Source organism: Phaseolus vulgaris, chromosome 3, assembly GCF_051622355.1.
Source record: "Phaseolus vulgaris cultivar YP4 chromosome 3, ASM5162235v1, whole genome shotgun sequence".
Lineage (NCBI taxonomy): Eukaryota > Viridiplantae > Streptophyta > Magnoliopsida > Fabales > Fabaceae > Phaseolus > Phaseolus vulgaris.
The window spans coordinates 40481022-40501875 of record NC_143500.1 but is presented as its reverse complement, the minus strand read 5'-3'; the positions used below and the strand labels follow the sequence as shown (position 1 = coordinate 40501875).

General features: G+C 29.9%; 1 protein-coding gene across 1 annotated transcript; it reads left to right on the top strand.

Annotated features, from left to right (window-relative positions):
• Positions 1 to 15083: 15083 nt before the first annotated feature.
• On the top strand, positions 15084 to 17421 carry LOC137807571 (Bifunctional inhibitor/lipid-transfer protein/seed storage 2S albumin superfamily protein). Its single transcript, XM_068608283.2, has 2 exons — positions 15084 to 16244; positions 17159 to 17421. The coding sequence occupies exon 1, from the start codon at positions 15608 to 15610 to the stop codon at positions 16238 to 16240; it is 633 nt and encodes a 210-aa protein (XP_068464384.1). The 5' UTR covers positions 15084 to 15607; the 3' UTR covers positions 16241 to 16244; positions 17159 to 17421.
• The last annotated feature ends 3433 nt before the right edge of the window (positions 17422 to 20854 follow it).

Sequence of the window (20854 nt, the reverse complement as noted above, 5' to 3'; positions counted from 1 at the left end):
AAATATTAATTGCTAATTAGATACTAATTTAGAAACTATTTAACAATAATAGAAACTAATTTAAAAATCAAAATTTGTTTTAATTTATAAAATGGTCTCTAGTTTAGTTATTATTATAACTAATTATTTTGGTGTTTATAAATTAGGTTCTATTTTGCTACAGTGACAAATTCATATACAACATTCAAAGGAGAAAAACAATAAAAAATAGAAGATAATTACTGAGAGTAAAATATTGGAGATCATAAAAACCAGAAGAAGAAAAAAAACTTATGCACACAAGTCCACTTCATCCTTCCCCAACAATTTTAAAGAGGAATTGCTTCAACCCACATTCATATGAAATTCTATTGTAAAGCATCCATTGAGCATTACAAAACTGAATTTGATTTTAAACTTCCTTCAATCCATATTGCCATTGTGATGGGTTCAACTCTCCAATCCAGGTCAAATTTTAAAACACTTATTGAAACCATTCAATGACTAATAATTGAAAACTCTACAACCCCTACACTTCTAATCCTTTATAAAAAAATCGTATTTATTATTTATATTTATGAATATTAATTGAAGCTAAAACCACTTAATTATTTACTACATGTTAAAAGTTTAATCAAGTTATTTGTAAACACTAAAATTTCAATATAATATTTTATCAAAACATAAAGGTTATGTTTTATCTTTATTTTTTAGAGAAACATGTGGATTTTTGGCAATGAGAGTTGGGAACATGGAAGACTTTTACCTTTATTACTTGGAGAAACATGTAGATTTTTGACAACTGTAAGAGTTAAGAAATATGGAAAGATTTTTAAAAACGACGAGACATGAGAAGCATGGAAGATTTTTTAACGCCATGAATCAATCATATAAAAAATTATGACACCACAATCAATACAAATATTAAGATAATAAATATGTGGATGTAATTTTATTTATATATGTTTACTCAACTTTATCATTTTTATTTAATATTAAACTCAAACCGATATTTCAATTCTTAAATATATCTAAATGTAAAAAATATTTATATTTACATTTATATTTTAATAATTATTATCAATTAATAAATAATATTTTTAAAGAAACAATACTTTATAATAAATAATTTTTTTTACTAATATTTTTTCTTTTTTAACCTAAAACATATATATTTTAAAAAATACAAATAAAAGTAATTTTAATATTATTTTTTTTATCAGTAAGAAAGAATAAATAATTTTCAAAATTTAAATTTTTTTCTATTTCAATTTTATAAATATATAAGTTCATTACAATTTTTATAAATATTTAAAAGTTAAAATAGTATTATCTGAGAGAATAAAAACAAAAATATATTAGATAAAGAAATAAAAACAAAAAGATACTTAATAAAGAAATAAAAGTGAAAATACTAATATTTGAGAAAAAAAAAAGTCTTAAACCTTTATATAAATCGAAAATAAAATTCTTAACTCTCCCCTGACAAAAATCAAAAGGAACAAACCAATAACGTAAAAACAACATTTAATTAATCTCATACAACATGAGGATGTATGTTATACTAAAATATATCAATATCCATTTAATCAATCAAATAATCTTTACTTTTTCTTTATAGTCCCTTTTGTTTCCAAATCAATTAAATGAATGACCCAGTTTCTCCTCTTTCCATCCAAGGGAAAAGAAAATCATAAATTAACGTTTGCAAATACAATCTCCCAAGCAAATACGAAAGAAGTGTATTGAGAGTTAGAAGCTATGTATTAATTCAGATGACAAGATCATATCATATATTATGGTTATCTCAAAGAAGATGAGATACATTTGCTTACTGGGGCCATATAATTCAGATATATATATATGCCAAATATATACACCCATTCCATTTATAAACTTTTGTAGGTCATCATCTCACTCTAACATTTTGCCTCATGACACTTGCAGAGACAAATAATTTCCATCGCAAAAATATAATATTATATGAATCATCTCTTAGCCACTTGCACCCCATCCCCATGTGTCTATTTTACAAAGGAAAAATTTCACCAAAAATCAAAAACAAAATAAATTTTGGCTGCACTTAACCCAATTGCATGCACGGTCACTGGTAAACCACTAAATCAAGATTGAATCAATTTGAGTCTCTGTACATGGCAGTACGTACGTTGAGTCGCAAACCATTAGCTTCAGGGAAAACACCACAGCCACTAGTTTTTGCTGCAAATTTAGCATCTATATATTTCGATGCTATTTCTCTGACTTCGGAGGAGGCTCTTTGACATCACAGACGACAAATGCCAATTAATAGCTAATAAATTCAATGTCTTTCTTGTAAGAAAACAAATTTAGATTTTGTAAACGCTCAGACAACTTTCAACATCTTACTTCATTTTCAGATATAATATTAATTCACCACCCTCCATTTGCGTAACTGTTTCAGACAATAACGTATTGGTTTGCTTAGTTACCTTCCAAATTACTTAACACACTTTGCATTAGTTGGTTCTTGTAAGATAGGCTGTATAACAGAGAGAAAAATAGGGTGAGATGAGAGAAAGAAAGGTGGTTCACGGATGCAGAAAGATACAAAAAAGTAAAAGGTCTTAGAAGGAGCGAATCCCATCACGGACAGGCAAAGAGCAGCATTACACATCCCCATCATGGACATGCTGCTATCTCTCTCTCAATAATCATTTTTCTTTCTCATCCATCCCACACTCTTTTAACCACTCTTCTCACATGCCTGCCAAGCTGTTCTGTTTCCCATTCCCACTTTCCCCACACTACATCCATCTCACACCACTCTGTAACCTACTTCTCATCACATCATTGCCCTTCTCTTACTCTACCACAAAAAAATTACCACTCCATTGCCATTCATCACTAACTGTTTTTTTTTATCGACAAAAAGAATATATATAAACCTAAGAACATTAAAGTTACTATGTACACTCACATTCTATAAACTAAGCCAAGTTTCTCACATCACTCTTTCTGGAATCAACAAAATATATCCTATACAAATGGAAGATTGGTTGTGATTACCCTGCTTGTACTGTTTTTCTCACTATTTTGGTCCTTTGCTCCTATATGACAGTTACCATCTTGCATACTTGATTGTTGTTATCTCCAAATCCTCCAATTGAAGTGTCAAGTACATCAAAATGGTCCTGGGAGGGGATATACAAATAAAAACTTAAAGCAACAAGTGTTGGAGAAAAGTTTTATGTACAAATTAAGTTTAATATACAGCAATGTTTTAACTTTATATAAAAAAAATAACATATTATGAAAGAAAATAAATCTGGTAACTATAAAAAAAAATACAATTATTATGTTTGTTTTGGTGGTATTTTTGGTCGCATTACCTATACAACTTTTTTTTATAAGTGTTGAACATATCTGAAATAGTTCATTTAATTTTACTTATTCTTTTCTGAAAAAATGATAAAAAAAATACAAAAAAAATTAAAATTGTTGTATATATATATATATTTTTTAAATATCATTACTATAGCATGTTTACTTTTCTAGTTTTCTCCTTTTCAAATATCCTCTCTTTAATTGTATTTATTTTCCTGTATTTTAAATAAAATGTTTTATAATTACTTCTGTTAAATGGTAACTAATTTTTAAATGTTTTTAATTTAGGTTTTCACGTGCCATTCATTAACCTATATAATGTTTTAGTATTTATGAAATTGTAAATTTCTATTTACTTTCTTATTATATTGATCAAGGATGTTTATATCATGTTTTTGGGAAAAATGAATAAAAAAAATAGTGATTCAATCGGATATTTTTTTCAAGAAACAAAACTAAAAGAAAATTAGATATATAGATTAATGTTTTTTAGTTATTAACGAGTTCTGTTATTATGTTATTAAGTGGTGGTTGTTTAGGCAATTCATTTTTTCTCGGGTAAAATTTTAAGTTTTAGTTTTATATATTTGTAATTGACTATCTTGAATTGAATGAAGAATAAACTATTTGAGTTCTATAAAATAAAAGAAAGATTATTAATTTCAATCATTGATAAATAAATAAAAGTTATTGTTGGTACACTACAAGAAAATCACGAAATATAAACTAATTTTTAGAAATCAAAATAATTAGTCGTAATATTAACTAAATTAGAAACCATTTTAGAAATTAAATAAAAAATTAGTTTCTAAATTAGTTTATATTATTGTTAAATAGTTTCTAAATTGGTATCTAATTAGCAACCAAGGTTTTAACTACCAATTATTTAGTTTCTAAGTTTGGTCTCTAAAACCTTGGTTGCTAATTAGATACCAATTTAGAAACTATTTAACAATAATAAAAACTAATTTAGAAACCAATTTTTTATTTAGTTTCTAAAATGGTCTTTAATTTAGTTACTATTGCAACTAATTATTTTGGTTTCTAAAAATTAGTTTCTATTTCATGATTTTCTTGTAGTGGTATTTTAATGCATTAAAAATTTATTATATATAATATCAATTGTTAATTTTTCAATTAATAATTATAAATAATTTATTTTCTGGATTACTAGTTTGAGAGAGAAATGGAATTCTTGAATAATTGTCTCTCCTTAAAGAAATTCAAATTCGTGTCGGCAGGCATTTTTTAAAAGAGAACTTGCCAAAAAATTAGTATAAATGCTGCCCTCTTTACTACTTAAACCATAAAGGTGATAAGTCAATTTCAATTTTGTTATATTTGGTTAATGACAAAACAAAATATGGAGGAATATGAGTGGTATAATCACTCAACTTTTTGTTAATAAAAAATTATGAAAAATGTTTTCTCCTCAATTACAAAAATATTGGAAACATAAAATAAGTGTACTTATTTTATTTTTTTTAATCTCACTTTATTAAAAATATAAATATTTTATAATATATAAATGAATGTAAATATGATTCAATTTTAGTCAATGCAATTTTAAATTTATTTAATTTTTAAAAAAAATAAAAATTTCTAGTTATAATACCACGACCTTTTGTCTATAGAAAATGTATATATCCAGATAACTTTATCCTAAGCTCTGATTTTGTGTGATATGCTCATTCTTGACTTTATCATCTGTTCATCCATCCATCATAGGATGCCTTGAAGATTAAAAAAATATATGTATGTGAAGCGTTAAGACAAGGTTTTATTATTTGATGGAAAAAAGTGATTATGACATACAAAAATACACAGGCTAACACATACAAATATAATCAATGCAATGCATATGCAGCTTGCTAAGTTGGCAATTGAACTTTCACTTTCAATTCAAAACCACACTCTACTCTCTTTCTAAAACTCCTGAACCTTCTACTACTTTTGACATTGTCTTGCCTTAACTCTTAGCTGTTTTTCACTTTTTTCTTTTCTTTAGCCTTCTAGCCCTAAAAACCAAAGTTTTTAAATGCTTACTCTTTCTTTATGTTTATCAAAACAACTTAAATATATATCACACATTCTAATTACAAGGTGATAATTTTTTTTAACAAAAAAATAATAGGAGTATTTAAAGGATATCATAATCTGAAAAAATCAAGATCATAACATTCATAGTAATTCTTAGACCAAAAACTAAAACCAACATATATTTACCATATTCCTACAGCAAAGAACATATCACAGAAGAGGGTGATAGTTGTTATGAATGAAGTAACTTGTCAAACATTCAGTGCAGTAATATGATCTATACAAAAGAAGAATGATATGAAATGATGAAATCTTTAAAATTAAAAATTACTCTAGTTATGGAACTTGAGTCGACTTTGGTCATTTAGGTAGGAGACCGATGTAAATGAATAATGTAAAGAAAATAACATAGAACAGATATTTGAATTAATTAGCATTAACCAGATATTAAAGAGAGAATCATAACGGCAGATACGGGATTAAGACTGACTCCATATATACTAGATAAAACTTCACAGATAGACATATCACAAATTAGGTTAAAAGCACACTTATTCTTAATTATCTTGAATGTTTTAGATTTAGGTACTGCTTAGAACAATTACTAAAAAAATAATTAAGTTGTAAAAGATTATAAATACTTTCACAAATAATGGTGAACAGTGTCATGACAGAATTACCACACTGTCTCTTCATTTACAACATGAATGAATACAAAATTAGTATAAACAATAAAGAATAATAAGAAAACTAAAAGAAAGTAAATGATAAAAAAACTACGTGAATGTGACACACCCCATGCAGTCTTCTTCACCTCCTCAAGGCTTTTTTCCTGTCACCATCACGTGGAATGTACTTGCAGCTTTGTATGATTAAGCATGTACCATGTGAATTGTGCTATAAAACGAGTACATTTAACAAATAAATGTTTCATAAATGAACACTTACCTTTCTACCAAAGTATTCAATTCAAATCCTCTGTTTGTTGGTGCTATAGGGAACGGAACAGTGTAAAAACATTGTTCAGAAAAATAATAACCAACTCCAATCATTGCCAGTGAAAGTCCTATAATATATTAATTACAGATTATGATCTTCACTTACCATTGGCGATGATACAATACAAGATATCATTTTGAATTTGGAAGTAATGGGGAAATGAATCAAATGTACCTGTCCCATTATTTAATTTGAAAAGGCCCACACATATGACACTGAAAATAATATTTTAAGTAACAGTTATACTAAGAAAATTTGAAAATTTACTTAGATCGCAAACACTTAAAATATGGAAATGCAAAACATTTCCTGAATGCCCACCAATTCAGGGACATTCTTTTACACAAAGAAACTCAACCTCTTGCAAATAAAATCATCCCCGATATGAATCTTACGATGTTCTAGTATTGAAAATTATTACTAAAATATCAAATAATTAATTAAATAACAATATATATAAGAACTTCTATACCTAACATTCTTTTGGCTAAGTGAAAAACATGGTCACTTCTATACTTTAATGTTGTGAGAAGCAGAAAACAAACAAGCGAGTTAACTGGCTTTAATAGTTTCATTGACTCCAATTTTTTACTTGATATACCTCTGGTTGGTAAGAAGTTTACATGGTTTAAACCTAACGGAACGGCTAATAGCAGAATTGATAGAGTGTTTGTTACTGAAGATTGACTACAGTTATGGCTCATGAGTAAGCAGTATGTCCTTCAGAGGGAAGTGTCTGACCATTATGCACTGGTGGTAAAGTCTGTGGAGAAGGATTGGGGTCCTAAACCCTTCAGAACCATAGATGCATGGTTACTGGAGAGGGGTTTTAGCAGGATGGTGAAGGATAAATGGCAGTCCTACTCAGTTCAGGGGAATGTCATAACGAAACTCAAAGAAAAGCTGAAACTCCACAAGTCTGATCTGAAATCTTGGAACATGGAAGTGTTTGGTAACCTTGACACCACCAAGAGGAGGATTCTACAAGAGCTGGAGGTTCAAGACTCCCAAGATTGCATTGGGGGATTAGAGGAAACTGAGAGGTTGAAAAGATTGGAGTTGGTAAGCCGATTGAAAGTGAATGATAAGAAACTGGAATCCCTTAGTTGTCAAAAGGCTAGAGCAAGTTGGTTCAAGAATGAGGATTCTTGTACTAGATTTTACCACTCATCTTTAAAGTGGAGAAGGCTCAGGAACGAAGTGAAGGGCGTCCAGGTGGGGGACCAATGGTGTGAGGAACCAAGTACCGTATGTCAGGAGGCGAAGAAGTTGTTCGAAGCTAGATTTAAAGCAACGAAAGATCTAGGGGTAAGATTGGATGGAGTCAAATTTAAGTCGATAACCCCGTTTGCTAATGAGAGCCTCCTAGTTGAGTTCTCTGAGGAAGAGATAAGGGACGCAGTGTGGCAGTGTGAAGGTTTTAAGAGTTCTGGACCTGATGGCTTTAACTTCAACTTCATCAGGAAAAGCTGGGACTTTATAAAAGATGAGATTATGGCAGCACTGTCCCTCTTTCATAAGACTGGGAGCATCCCGAAGGGTCGTAATGCCTTCTTCATAGCTTTAGTTCCTAAAGTTAGGGACCCCTCTGAGCTTGAGCAGTATAGACCCATCTCATTAGTAGGAGCCCTGTACAAAATCATTTCTAAGGTGTTGGCTAGTAGAATGAAGAAGGTGTTGCCCTCAATTATAAACGAAAGTCAATCAGCATTTGTAAAAGGAAGAGGGATCTTAGATAGTGTGTTTTTGGCTAATGAAGTGGCAGAGGATCTCAGGAGAAATGGGAGAATAGGGTTATGCCTAAAGGTGGACTTTGAAAAAGCTTATGACTCGGTTAGATGAGAATTCTTATATAATATGTTACTCAGGATGGGTTTCCATAACTTATGGATTACATGGATCCGAGGATGCTTGGAATCTACCTCTGTGTCTGTGCTAGTCAATGGAAGTCCTACGGAGGAATTCAAGCCAACAAGAGGGTTGAAGCGAGGAGATCCCCTAGTACCCTTTCTTTTCCTAGTGGTAGCTGAAGTTCTTGGTGGGATAGTAAGGCAAGCTAGGAAGACCAATTTGTTGACGGGCCTAAAGATTGGAAGAAAGGAAATAGAGGTGTGCATCCTTCAATTTACGGATGATACTATATTCCTCTGTGAAGACTCCCTTAACAATGTGGTAACTCTAAAGGTCATCCTGAGGGGTTTTGAGTTAGCCTCAAGTTTGAAGATTAACTTTCACAAGTCAAAGCTAGCAGGCATAAATGTTCAAAGTAATGTTTTTGCTTGTTACACAAAGACCCTGAACTGTACCCAAATGGGGATATCGTTCAAATATTTGGGCCTTGAGGTGGGTAAAAACCCAAGGAAGAAGCAGTTTTGGGAACCGGTTATTAATAAGATAAAAGCAAGGCTCAGTGTGTGGAAAGGGAGATTTTTAACCATGGCAGGAAGAATTTGCCTCATCAACTTTGTTATAACTGCTATACCCTTGTATTACCTCTCCCTGTTCAGAGCACCGGACCCACTCTATAAAAGGATTACCAGCATACAGAGGAGATTCTTATGGAGATGGGGGAGTGTGAATAAGTCAATCTCCTGGATAAGTTGGAAAGATGTTTGTAGACCTAGAGAGGAAGGAGGTCTGGGTTTAAGAGAAATACATAAGTTTAATCATGCTCTCCTAGCTAAATGGATATGGTGTTATATATCTCAAGAGGTTGGAAGGTGGAAGGAGATTCTGGATTCAAAGTACAGTTTGGAGCTTGAAAGTGCTCAAACATCTGTCAAACTCCATTCTTGGTGGTGGAGAGACCCTCTAAAGTATGTAAGGAAGGAGGAGGAAAATGATGGTTTCAAGAAGAACTAGGATGGGAATTAGGGAATGGAGATAAAGTAAAATTATGGGAGGAAGTGTGGGTTGGAAATGTTGATCTCAAATCTATGTTCCCTGTTTGTACTCTTTGTCCTTAAATCAGGGTCAAACAGTGGGCAAGGTTAGCAGCTGGGTTCAGTCGGAATGGAGGTGGAGTCTGAGATGGAGACGTACCAGATTTGAATGGGAATCTTCATTGGAAACAGATCTTTTTACGCTTTTATCTAGAGCCCTTTTGAAAAAGGATGTCAAGGATGTGCAGGTGTGAGGGAAGGAAGTACCAGGGTTATTTTCTGTGAACTCTGCGTATGGGTGTCTAGCCAAGCGATCTAGAGGTCCTCAATCCGAATTTTTTAAACTTTTTTGGAAGGCTAAGGCATTCCCAAATGTGTTAACGACAGCCTGGAGGGTGTTGTTGGGTAGAGTTCCTACAAGGGTGTGCTTGAACAGGAGAGGGGTGATGATGAACTCTACATTATGTGCAATGTGTCAGTCAAAGGAAGAGTCATGCTAGCATCTCTTTCTGGAGTGTAAACATGCACAATGGGTTTGGTCTATGTGCTTCAAGTGGATAGGTATCTCCTTTGTTCAACTTAATGACTTAAATATGCACTTTCTAAGCTTCCATTTGAGCCAAGCCAGTAATAAGGAAAATCTGGTATGGAAAGGTGTCTGGGCAACTGTTATTAGATGCATTTGGGATCAAAGAAACTTGATAGTTTTCAAGTAAGGGGTAGTAGATGCGGAGGAGGTGTTCCAGAAGGCTCAACTCAAATCATGGCTCTGGATGAAGCATAAGGTGTCGTCCTTTCACTACTCCTTCGTAGAATGGGTTACTAATCCAATGATATGCATTAGAAGCTATAAGTAGGGCACAAATGCGTCAAGAAATATCATGTCACGGGTGCAGTATGATGGAATGGGCTGGTCTGAAGTAGATGCAGGGGTTTTAGTGCAACAGTTTATGTCTCATGCTGGAAATGGGATCTATGATGATGTGTATGTCGGTGCAAGTGCTGAGTTCTGGCACTAGGTTCGGAGGGAAGTGGAGAAGATGGAGACACAACACCTAGTCAGCTCTCTAGATGTATCACATGTGCGAACTACATGTGCTGCTTGTGAGGCAGATTCTGGTTTTTCTGGCTTAAGGTTTTTTCTTTGAATGAGAAGCTTATGCTTGGATCATTAGGAAGTCACAGCTGGTTATTGCATTAGGAAGGCTATCATGTTGGGTTTATGCATGTTGTGAGAGGTTTGTAGTGTTGGAGGAATGTTAGAATATACAAGGTGTCATTCCCAGCAAAAAGTGTAGGCAGTCGTGGTGTTTTGAATGTGTAGCAATAAGAGGAGATCTAGTAGTTGTCACCACACCCTCAACACGATGGACAGCAGTGGAAAATGGATGGAAGAATTCAAATTGGAAGAAGTTTTGGTTGTTAAGAAGTTTATTAAGGTGTAGACTGTTAAGGAGCATTGTGGTATCTAATATGGTACCATCGTGAGCACACATGAGTCACAGATTTGTCTGTCAAAAGGTTGGTGTGTGTCTGCAGAACAGTCGGAGTAAAGTGGTTTAAGCATAGTAAATAAGGCAATCTGGAGGCTGAGGGCTCGAAAGAGACATTGAGGATTATCAGGAGCCTATATCACTTGAAGTAGATATCTCAAGTCTGCGGAAACAGTATGAACTCATATTCCCCTGGTTTCTACCCCAAGTGGCCGGTATGTAAAGGTGGGTGGGTGCAAGGGCCATCCAGGATTTATGGCCTTGTTAAACCTGAGCCTTTTGGAGAGATCATATCAGTCTTCTAATGCTGAGAATCTAGTCCTCTATGTGCTTCTCCTAGTGGCAATGTAGGTGTGAAGACCTATGGGATCTATACTCAAGGTTGTTCTTATAGCTTCTTTTTTGCTTGCCTCTCCTTAAGTTCCCGAGGAAGGTTTGGTGGTAGTTAGTTCTAGGTTTACCTGTTAGAAGCTTTTATGTATGGTCCTGTTAGTATCCATCAGGAGTGTAATAGTTTTGGTTCTGTATACGGTTTGGGATACCCCTGAAGTATCTCTCTTAATTTTATTTATTTATTGCTGATAAAAAAAATTGTCACCATCACCAATTTTCTTACTACGACACAATATTTGAAACTCCTATTTTTCACCCTTCATAAACGCTACTTCACCTCCTCTGGCATTTGTTTTGAGAAATATATTTTTTCATATATGTACTATATTTTAGACAAATTATATCATTTATTAAAATGACAATTAGATATGTAAAAGATAGATTATTCTATTTCAAATCATGATTATGATAGGAATACAGTTATGCTTATACCTGATACATAAATGTAATTATTCTATATCTCATTCATAGTTGTAATTAAGGAAAACAAGAGTTTTTTAAATATAAAATGAGTTTTTTTTTGCAATTTCTTTTTGGAATAGACTATAAATTTGCTTGACGAATAAAAAAATACCAGTCAAGTATAGTATACTTAACTAATATTTCAAATTATTTTAAAGATTAAAATGTTTATTTTAATCTAAAGTACTTAATACTATAAATATATATATATATATAACTTATATTAAGGATGGTCAGAGCATTATCACCGTTACAAGAAAATTATTAAATGAAAATTAATTTTAGATATCAAAATAATTAGTTACTATTTAACTAAATTAGAGCTCATTTTATAAATTAAAAAAAATTATTAGTATCTAAAGTAGTTTCTATTATTAATAAAAATTTATAAAATAGTTTTTAATTTGGTAGTTAATCATTAACTAACTACCAAGATTTTAGTTACTTATTACTTCATATCCTAAATTAGTCTCTATATATTGCCTAACATGAAAGTTTTTTATAAAAAAAAGATATTAGTCTCTACATTAGTTTATTAGGGAGACTAATTTAAAATCTAAAATATTAGTAGATAAAATCTTGATAGATAATAATAATTTTTTACTAAAATAGTATCTAATTTAATCAATATAGTGACTAATTATTTTTTGTCTTTAAAATTTGTTACTATTTAATTATACGAATTTTCATTTTTAAAAAAAGAAAAAGATTAAAATAATTAATTTTGTGACATGAAATAAGGAAAAAAATGAACCAAATATTGTAGAAAGTCTTGCACTTAGTTCAATCAACATAAAAAATTTATTCTAACTTACAAAAACTGTCTCCAAATATTTACAATATATTTTGACAACCATCATGACATAAATGATACATTTTCTTCTAATATTATTAGTGTAAAAAATACTTTTTTATATTATTTGTATGACTATTATAAATAGAGCACAAAGTATAAAATTAAAAGAAATAATTTTAGCTTTGTTGATTTTACATTACTTTATTTAACAATTTATATAAAAAGTGGATTTCTTACGTATAAATTTTTATTCTGTACCTTTTTACATTAATTGCTAAATGAACTATAGTATAAAAAGTTTAATGTTAAATAAAAATTTTGAATTACTTTATTTAAAAAAAGAGACATAATAATATAAAATCTACAAATTCAAAACAGTAGAATTAAAGTATAAAATAATAACAAAATATATCATTATACGTAATCATGGATGAGAAGGTTTTTTTTATAACAATAAAAAATAAATTAATAAAAATATTTAAGGGATACTTAGATGCTACTTATCCCTACAAAAAGTTTTATTTACTGATAAAAAAATCCCTACAAAAAGTTACTTATATGTAGGTTGTTGTCGAAAGAGGTGGGAGAACTTTGGTTTGGTGTAGGTAGACAGCAAAGGTTTTGGGGGCAGGTTCCACTTCAAATATAAAAGATCTCAGTTTCTACATCAATTATAAAATTAATTTATGTAAATACATTGAAATAATTATAACAATTTTATTGTGTTTTTTTAGATAATTTCTAAAATAATTCATTATTGATGTGCAAGCTCACTTAAAAAATGTGAAAAGTTGTGTTGAGACAACATCCAACAACTGTTTGAACATGACTAAAGTGTTTTATTCTGGTGTCATTTTGGCTAAAGTGTGTAAAGATGTGTCGATTTTCAAAACAATACCACAACTTGTATTAATTGTGGTAGTTTAAATATTGAAATTAAATTCAAATATTTTATAAGTTAAAGAAAAAAATTGTTTTTAGTTAATAACAAAAAAATTAAATTATATCAATTTCGGTGGTAAGAAATATAAATAATAAAACGTCACTATATTTACTAAAAAGTTAATTTCAATTGATATAAATATGGTTGTTTCGCAAAGATAGGTGAAGCATAATGATATCTTAAATATGTTTCAATCAAGTTTAAAGTAAAATAAAATAAATTTAGATAAATGTCATTCATTTTCAATATAGTGTAATTATTGTTTTGAAGCATAATGATACAAATAATAGAATAAATAATATAAATAGTTAGCATACTAAAATAAAAAAGTGAAATATAGAATACTAAAATATAATAAGACAAATAAAATAAAATTATCACCTATTAATATCAATATCTTAAAATATAACTCTAAAATAAATATTATAATTAGCATAATTTTCAAAATAAAGATAGTATAAACATCAAATAAAAAAATCTATTATATTATCATTTTTTTGTGATAAATAGATAAAAAAAATGTACCTTATTATAAAGATAAAAATAATAATGTTTTATTTTTTGATGAGTGTAAGAAAAAAAATATAAAATAAAATCGTAAAATAGAAAACGATAAAAAAGAGTCTAGTAAATATTTTGAAATATATATTTATAAGTTAAAAAATTTGAAATTTGAAAAGAAAAAAAAAGTTAGATGAAATTCCGTCCTAAAACTTACTGAAATAATGAATGCAACATAACATATATTATCAATGCATTAAATGTTAATATATTATCATATTATGCACATAAATTAATTACAATGTATTTGGTTAGAGAACGATCATATATATATATATATATATATATATATATATAAAGATAATATGAATTATTAATATCTTTTGATTGATAATAACTTTATTTATTTTACACCAAATGATTTTTTTTCGTGTCTGGATTGAAGTTGGATTGAATATTATCTTTACATTTGTAAATGTACTATAACGAGATAGTACTTCCGAACGAGATAATAAAAAAAAACATTTAGATCATACGGCAATATATGTAAATAACAAGAATTTAAAATTATATATCTTTAAAAAATGTCACTTAATTAACATACATATTTTAATCTTAATCGTGTTATAAGTTTTAATAGTCAATATTCATTTCTTCATGTTTAAGGGAAAAAAATCACAAAATAGGTGTCATATAGTACGAAACTGGTGAGAGACTGTATCTATACGAGAAATAGAAAGGAAACCGCGAGTAACAATTCCGTAGACACGGAAAAACAAGGTTTGTTTGTAAAAAATGGTATTGGAGATTTTATTGATTTTTAGTAATATATAATGAAATTATACAAGAGTCGCGATAGGATAGGTTGTGAATGAATTGTTTCATATTATAAGTAGAAAAAGAAATAACATTTTAACGAAATATGAATATAGAAATAGACGAAATTTTTTAAAAATTTGTAAATTTATTTTTAATTATATTATTTTGATAACTGCATAATCAATGACACTAGATTATAATTTTAATTTATTCAAACTCATATTTCAATCAAAGATTATTTCTCAGGAATTTAATATTCTCAAGTATATTTGTCTCTTATTTTTTTATATAATAAAAAAGCATAGCCGTAGCTTAAAATAATTTTGATTTTTTTTATATTAGCAAAAGAATTAAATTAATAAAACATAATCTTATAATACTAAACAGAAGACAAAAGCGTGAAGAATGTTACTATTTTCCTAACCCTATGCTTAAGATATTGATGATATAACAATTAGATTTTGAAATAGTTATATGATGATTTTCATCATTAAGATAGCATTGTAGAGTGAGATTGGATTATCTTAAGGGTGAAGTCTGAAGCAGGAGAAAGAAGACAAGAAAATAGCAGTAGGAAATATTTGAAGTTAACGCGAAGAAAGTGGTGCGGATCCCCAGCGTGAGGAAGATGAAGGTAGGGTTTTGACGGGGTTTATAGTTTCCTTTTCCCTCACGGCCACAGTCGAGTGAAGAGTGACGGCAAGTGGAAGCGGGGTTAAGTCTGTGCAGGAAGTGAAGTAGCCGTGTATGTGTGTGTGGAGTTGTAAGGTGTGCCAGCTTGCAAAACTTGGCAGCTGCCTTTTTAGTGTAGCTAGCCCCATCTTCACGTGATCTGCTCTTAGCCTCTTTTGTTTGCTTCTTCTGGTTTCTGTTCTTATATATCACCCTCTCTTCTTCTACATTCTCCACTATATCTCTTTCTTTCTTTCTAACCATGGAGTCCTCAAAGATCCATGCTTATCTCTTCCTTTCCATGCTCTTCATTTCCTCTGCCACTCCCATTCTGGGCTGTGGCTACTGTGGGAAGCCCCCCAAGAAGCCAAACCATGGTAAAAAACCAAAGACACCCGTGGTTAACCCCCCAGTCACCCACCCTCCGATTGTTAAGCCACCAGTCATTGTGCCTCCCATCACTGTCCCTCCCGTCACTGTCCCTCCCGTCACGGTCCCTCCAATTGTGAAGCCACCCATTCCACTGCCTATTCCACCAGTCACTGTGCCTCCCGTGCTCAACCCTCCAACCACTCCAACCACTCCGGGGAAGGGAGGGAACACTCCATGCCCACCACCCAACTCTCCTGCACAGGCTACATGCCCCATTGACACTCTCAAACTGGGTGCCTGTGTGGATCTGCTTGGGGGGTTGGTTCACGTTGGTGTCGGAGACCCAGCTGCCAACCAGTGCTGTCCAGTGCTTCAAGGACTCGTTGAGCTTGAAGCTGCAGCCTGCCTTTGCACCACTCTCAAGCTCAAGCTTCTCAACCTCAACATTTATGTCCCTATTGCCCTTCAGCTCCTTGTGGCTTGTGGCAAGTCCCCTCCTCCTGGTTACACCTGCTCTCTCTAAACCAGTTAAGTGCACCTCCAACCTCCAACTCATAACTCTTTTTTCTTTCTTTCTTTCCCAAAATCAATTTCACAAAATCAACCTACATCAACACTACTACCTTTTTATATACAAATACGCTTTTATTTTTCTCTATCTTCATTTTTTATATCAGATCATCATGTCATTTATCATATTGTCCATGAGCTTTTTCCTTTCCTTTTATTATGAGCTGCACTGGAGCACCAAACTTACTTCTTTCTGCAAATCGTGCTCAGTTTTCTCCTGATGAACCTTTAATTTAGAATTAGAAATTGAAGTTTTTGGTATTCAAGCATTTAACTTCTCTTTACCTTTGACCATGCAAGTATATTTCTTTTCGGAGCTAATTCCTTTATCACCATGCATGGTTATCTACTTTGTCTTCTATTATTTTTCTTTTTCAATCTCTTCCTCGGGAAGCTAATTGTCATGCATGTTATTAAGCTTGTGACCAAGAGCCTAAAGTTTTTTTTTTCAAAGTAATGATGATGACTCGATGTCGTTTTCTAAAACATTATTGGAGATTGTTGACTATGTCATAAGGAAGAAAAGTTTCCAATAACCTCCTATCCACTAAAGCAGAAACTGTTAAATTAATTAAAAGATTAATTTCAATGTTTATGATTCTGTTTGAACAATTAATTCCATAATAACATAAACCCGACATTCTTTTCTCCAAATTTTCCAAGCAAAATAATAACTTTTTTTAGTAAAGATGATTTTTACAATCTGTTTGTTGGTGTTGAGCAAGCACAGTAATTAAGTAAATCCCATGGAATTGTGGAATGGTGATTTAATTAGCAATTGGTATGAGTAAAGTAAAGATATATGGTCCTATTTTGAACCCGTGAACTTGAAAGGTTTGTCTGATTGTATGTCACGGCCTATGCTTTGCAGGTGAAAGGATTGAGGAATATATGGTCAAAATCGACATGAGAGGATGTCGAACCAACCACTCTGTCTCTCTTCTCTCCTCATTGGAATTGCTGTTGTTTGTTTTCCTATCATTTGTAAAACCATTTGTTTTCAATTCAGATTGTTATGCAAGTATGTTTTAATCCTAGGCAAGTAGCAGTAAAGATGTTTTTTGGTGACATTTTCAATTATTAATTTATATCAACTCTGCTTTGTTCAATATATCAATTTCGTGTTTCTTTCTATTCTTCTATAGCATTTGCTTCAATTACAATTCCAGATCTAGCTGCTCTTCAATCTCAAATCTCCCTAGAACAAAAACAAAATCTTAACCATGTTTTTGTGTGGACATAGATCATTTCTCGTTTTAGCGAAACTAAATAAAATATTTACCTGTGGTGTTTCATTTTATATTCGCTTTCAAAAATAAAGTATATTACATTTATTTTAGAACTAATAAAAAAAAGTACAAAGTATTAAGTAATAAAATGTATAATTTGTACGGGCATGTAATTTCCTATTCATTTTATAATATTTGATGCAAATACAAATTTGTAATTCAAAAATAAAGTATTTATTTTAATCTCAATAATGTGACACTAAATTTATTACTCTTATTTTATACTTATTATTATTTTTCCCTCCATCGGTAAATCATTGGAGAATAGAATGATACATGACTAACTCAGTCTGATGTGTGATTTGAAGTTATTTTTTTATGATTCATTTGAAGTTAATTTATGCAAAGGTTTTGAAAATCATATTTTTATGATGAATTTAAATTGTATTTTAATTCAGTATAATATTTATATTAATATAAAAGCTTTTGATGAATAGTATTCTACAGTACATGTTATAATATTTATATTAATATTATTTATTTTAAAATATAATATTTGTTTAAGTATACAATTTAAGTATATATAATATTATATTGACATATTATATCAATAAATTCAGTTTATATAATTTAGTTCTATATTTTTTTTATCAGAAAATAATATATATATATATATATATTTAGATTTAAGAGAATATTTCTGTAAAAAGTTTCATTCGAATAAGAATATTATATATATATATATATATATATATATATATATCCTATGAGTAATAGCTCATTAGTTTTTTACTTGGATTTGTATCAGATCATATATAAATGTATATAAAAAAATATAAATTTAAGTTAATTTTTTCCATCGTTATTTCCTCAAAAGAAAATTATGATGAGGTTATCGTTGAAGTTTCTCAACTGATATCAGTCAATAAAGTTAAAAAATGTTTATTAAATATAAATTATTAAATATAAATTATTATTTTTTTAAATAATAATAATTAGTCATTGTTTAAATTAAATATTATTTTAATACTAAATAAATTATTAATATTTAAAATATTTTTTATTATTAATAATATTTATAAACTAGTTTTTAAATTATTATCAACTAGTTATCAAGATTTTAATTTTTTTATTTTTAAAATACTATCTAATTTATTTTATATAATAATTAATTGTTTTTTTATAATTAATTTTTATTTTTTGTGAAATTTCATCTTACTATTATTATAAACGTATGAAATGAATATTCAAAAGATAGATATTAAAGATTCAATGACTTTAAAATGACTTTTGAAAGATAATTATTAAGTAAACTCACTTGAGAGTAATATTTGATATTAGGGGTAGTTCCTGACACATACTTAACAAAATATCATGCAAGAATGTTAATCGATTTCTCATTACATACATTAAATCATCAATATCATTTGGGTTATTCATGACACGTAGATATATTAATTAACTCTAAGTATTGTAACTGTAACAGTTAATCGAATAAAAGTAATTTCCCATATAGAAAACATTGTAAATATTTAAGTTTAAAGTGTTGTTGTAGCACTCCAAACATTGATTAAGTACATCAACATCGTGGTCGATTGAACTTGTGATCTTATAACTCCAACACTCTCATTAATAGCATTAAAAAAATTTTAATGATCTTGCATTAAATCAATTTGAAGACACTATGGTACATGCATCAACAATGAGGTTCAAATCAGCCTCAAGTCATGATATTCCAAAGTACGTGTAATAAGAATGTTGCATGGCACACATTAGTTTTGCATCTTCTCTTGTGTATTCCATTATATGATTAGAGCAATTAATTTAAATCTTACTTTTTAAGGACACATAATGTTTTACATCCGTGACTATCAACAATCAAATATTCTCATACAAGGAGTTCACTACAAGAAAAATCCAATTTCTCTACGGACAAAATTCGTAGGTAACAGTCAAAATTCGTAGGTAAGTCAACATTACCTACGGATTATCCACGGAAAAAAATCCGTATGTAATGTTGGGGTCGGTAATTTACCTATGAATACTATGTTCGTGGTAACGAAAATACCCACGGACTCCAAGTCCGTAGGTAATGTTAATATACTTTATTTTTAAAATTTTAATTATTATTTGAATCTTTTTTTTTTCAGTTATTATGTACAAATATTATTTTTTGTCAATTTTTATGATTATTATTGATAATTATTATATATGCTATGACAATTATAATTAATATTAGAACTAAACTGCAGCAGGTGAGACTCGAAGCCAAGTCCCTTGAGGAATGTCCATAGAAGCTTTAACCATTACACAGTCCAGTTTTGTTATCATGTTATGATTATTATTATATTTATGAGTATGATTATCAATATTAATATAATTAATAAAATAAAAATTAATAACATTCTTCATATATTTAATATCATCATTATTATTAATATTAATAATAATATTATTAATATTATATATATTATTAATATTATATATATTATATATATAATTATTATGATAATAGTTGGTAGGTAATAGAGATCAGTGGGTGATAGTTCGTAGCTAATAGAGATTTGTGAGTAATAGTTGGTAGGTAATAGAGATCCGTAGATAAAAGTTGGTAGGTAATGCTGAATTTACCTACGGATTCTGAATCTGTGAGTAATGTCCGTAAGTAATGTTGTTCGTAGGTAATATCCGTAGGTAATGCTGAATCTACCTACGAACTCAAATCCGTGGATAAAAATCCGTAGATAACACTGATTTTTTTTGTAGTGGTCCTGCACAACACATATTGGTGTCAAACAAATATGGACAATAACTTTACATTAATTATTGTTGCTCTTGTAATTAGTGAGTTGCAATAAGAATGTTATTAGAGTGCTTGATATTATGATACAAAGTTAAAATTAACATTACACTCATCTTAATCTAAATTGTATTCACACTCTTTCTTTTCTTTCTTGTTTATAGTATTTTTAGTCTCTTATATTTTTTTTATTTTTTTATCAACAAAAATAAATAGATAATAGAGATATTTTAAGGATATCTCAACCCTTATATAAAAAGACATAGATAAATCTCCTTATATTCGAGAGACAAGCTTCTAAAACAAACAAAACAATATAATATAAAAAAACAAAAAAAAAACTACTCTACCATAGCTTCTATTGTCGATCACATGTCTACAAAACACACAACACTAAACCCCTACAAGCCCTGCGCCTAAAGTTTTTTTAATGGATTTCATGCAAACCAGCAGCTCAAACACCAATCCGAATAAAAAATACATGTTACACGTAACTTCGTTGTTACCCATGACCATACATTCAATTGTATCATTGTAA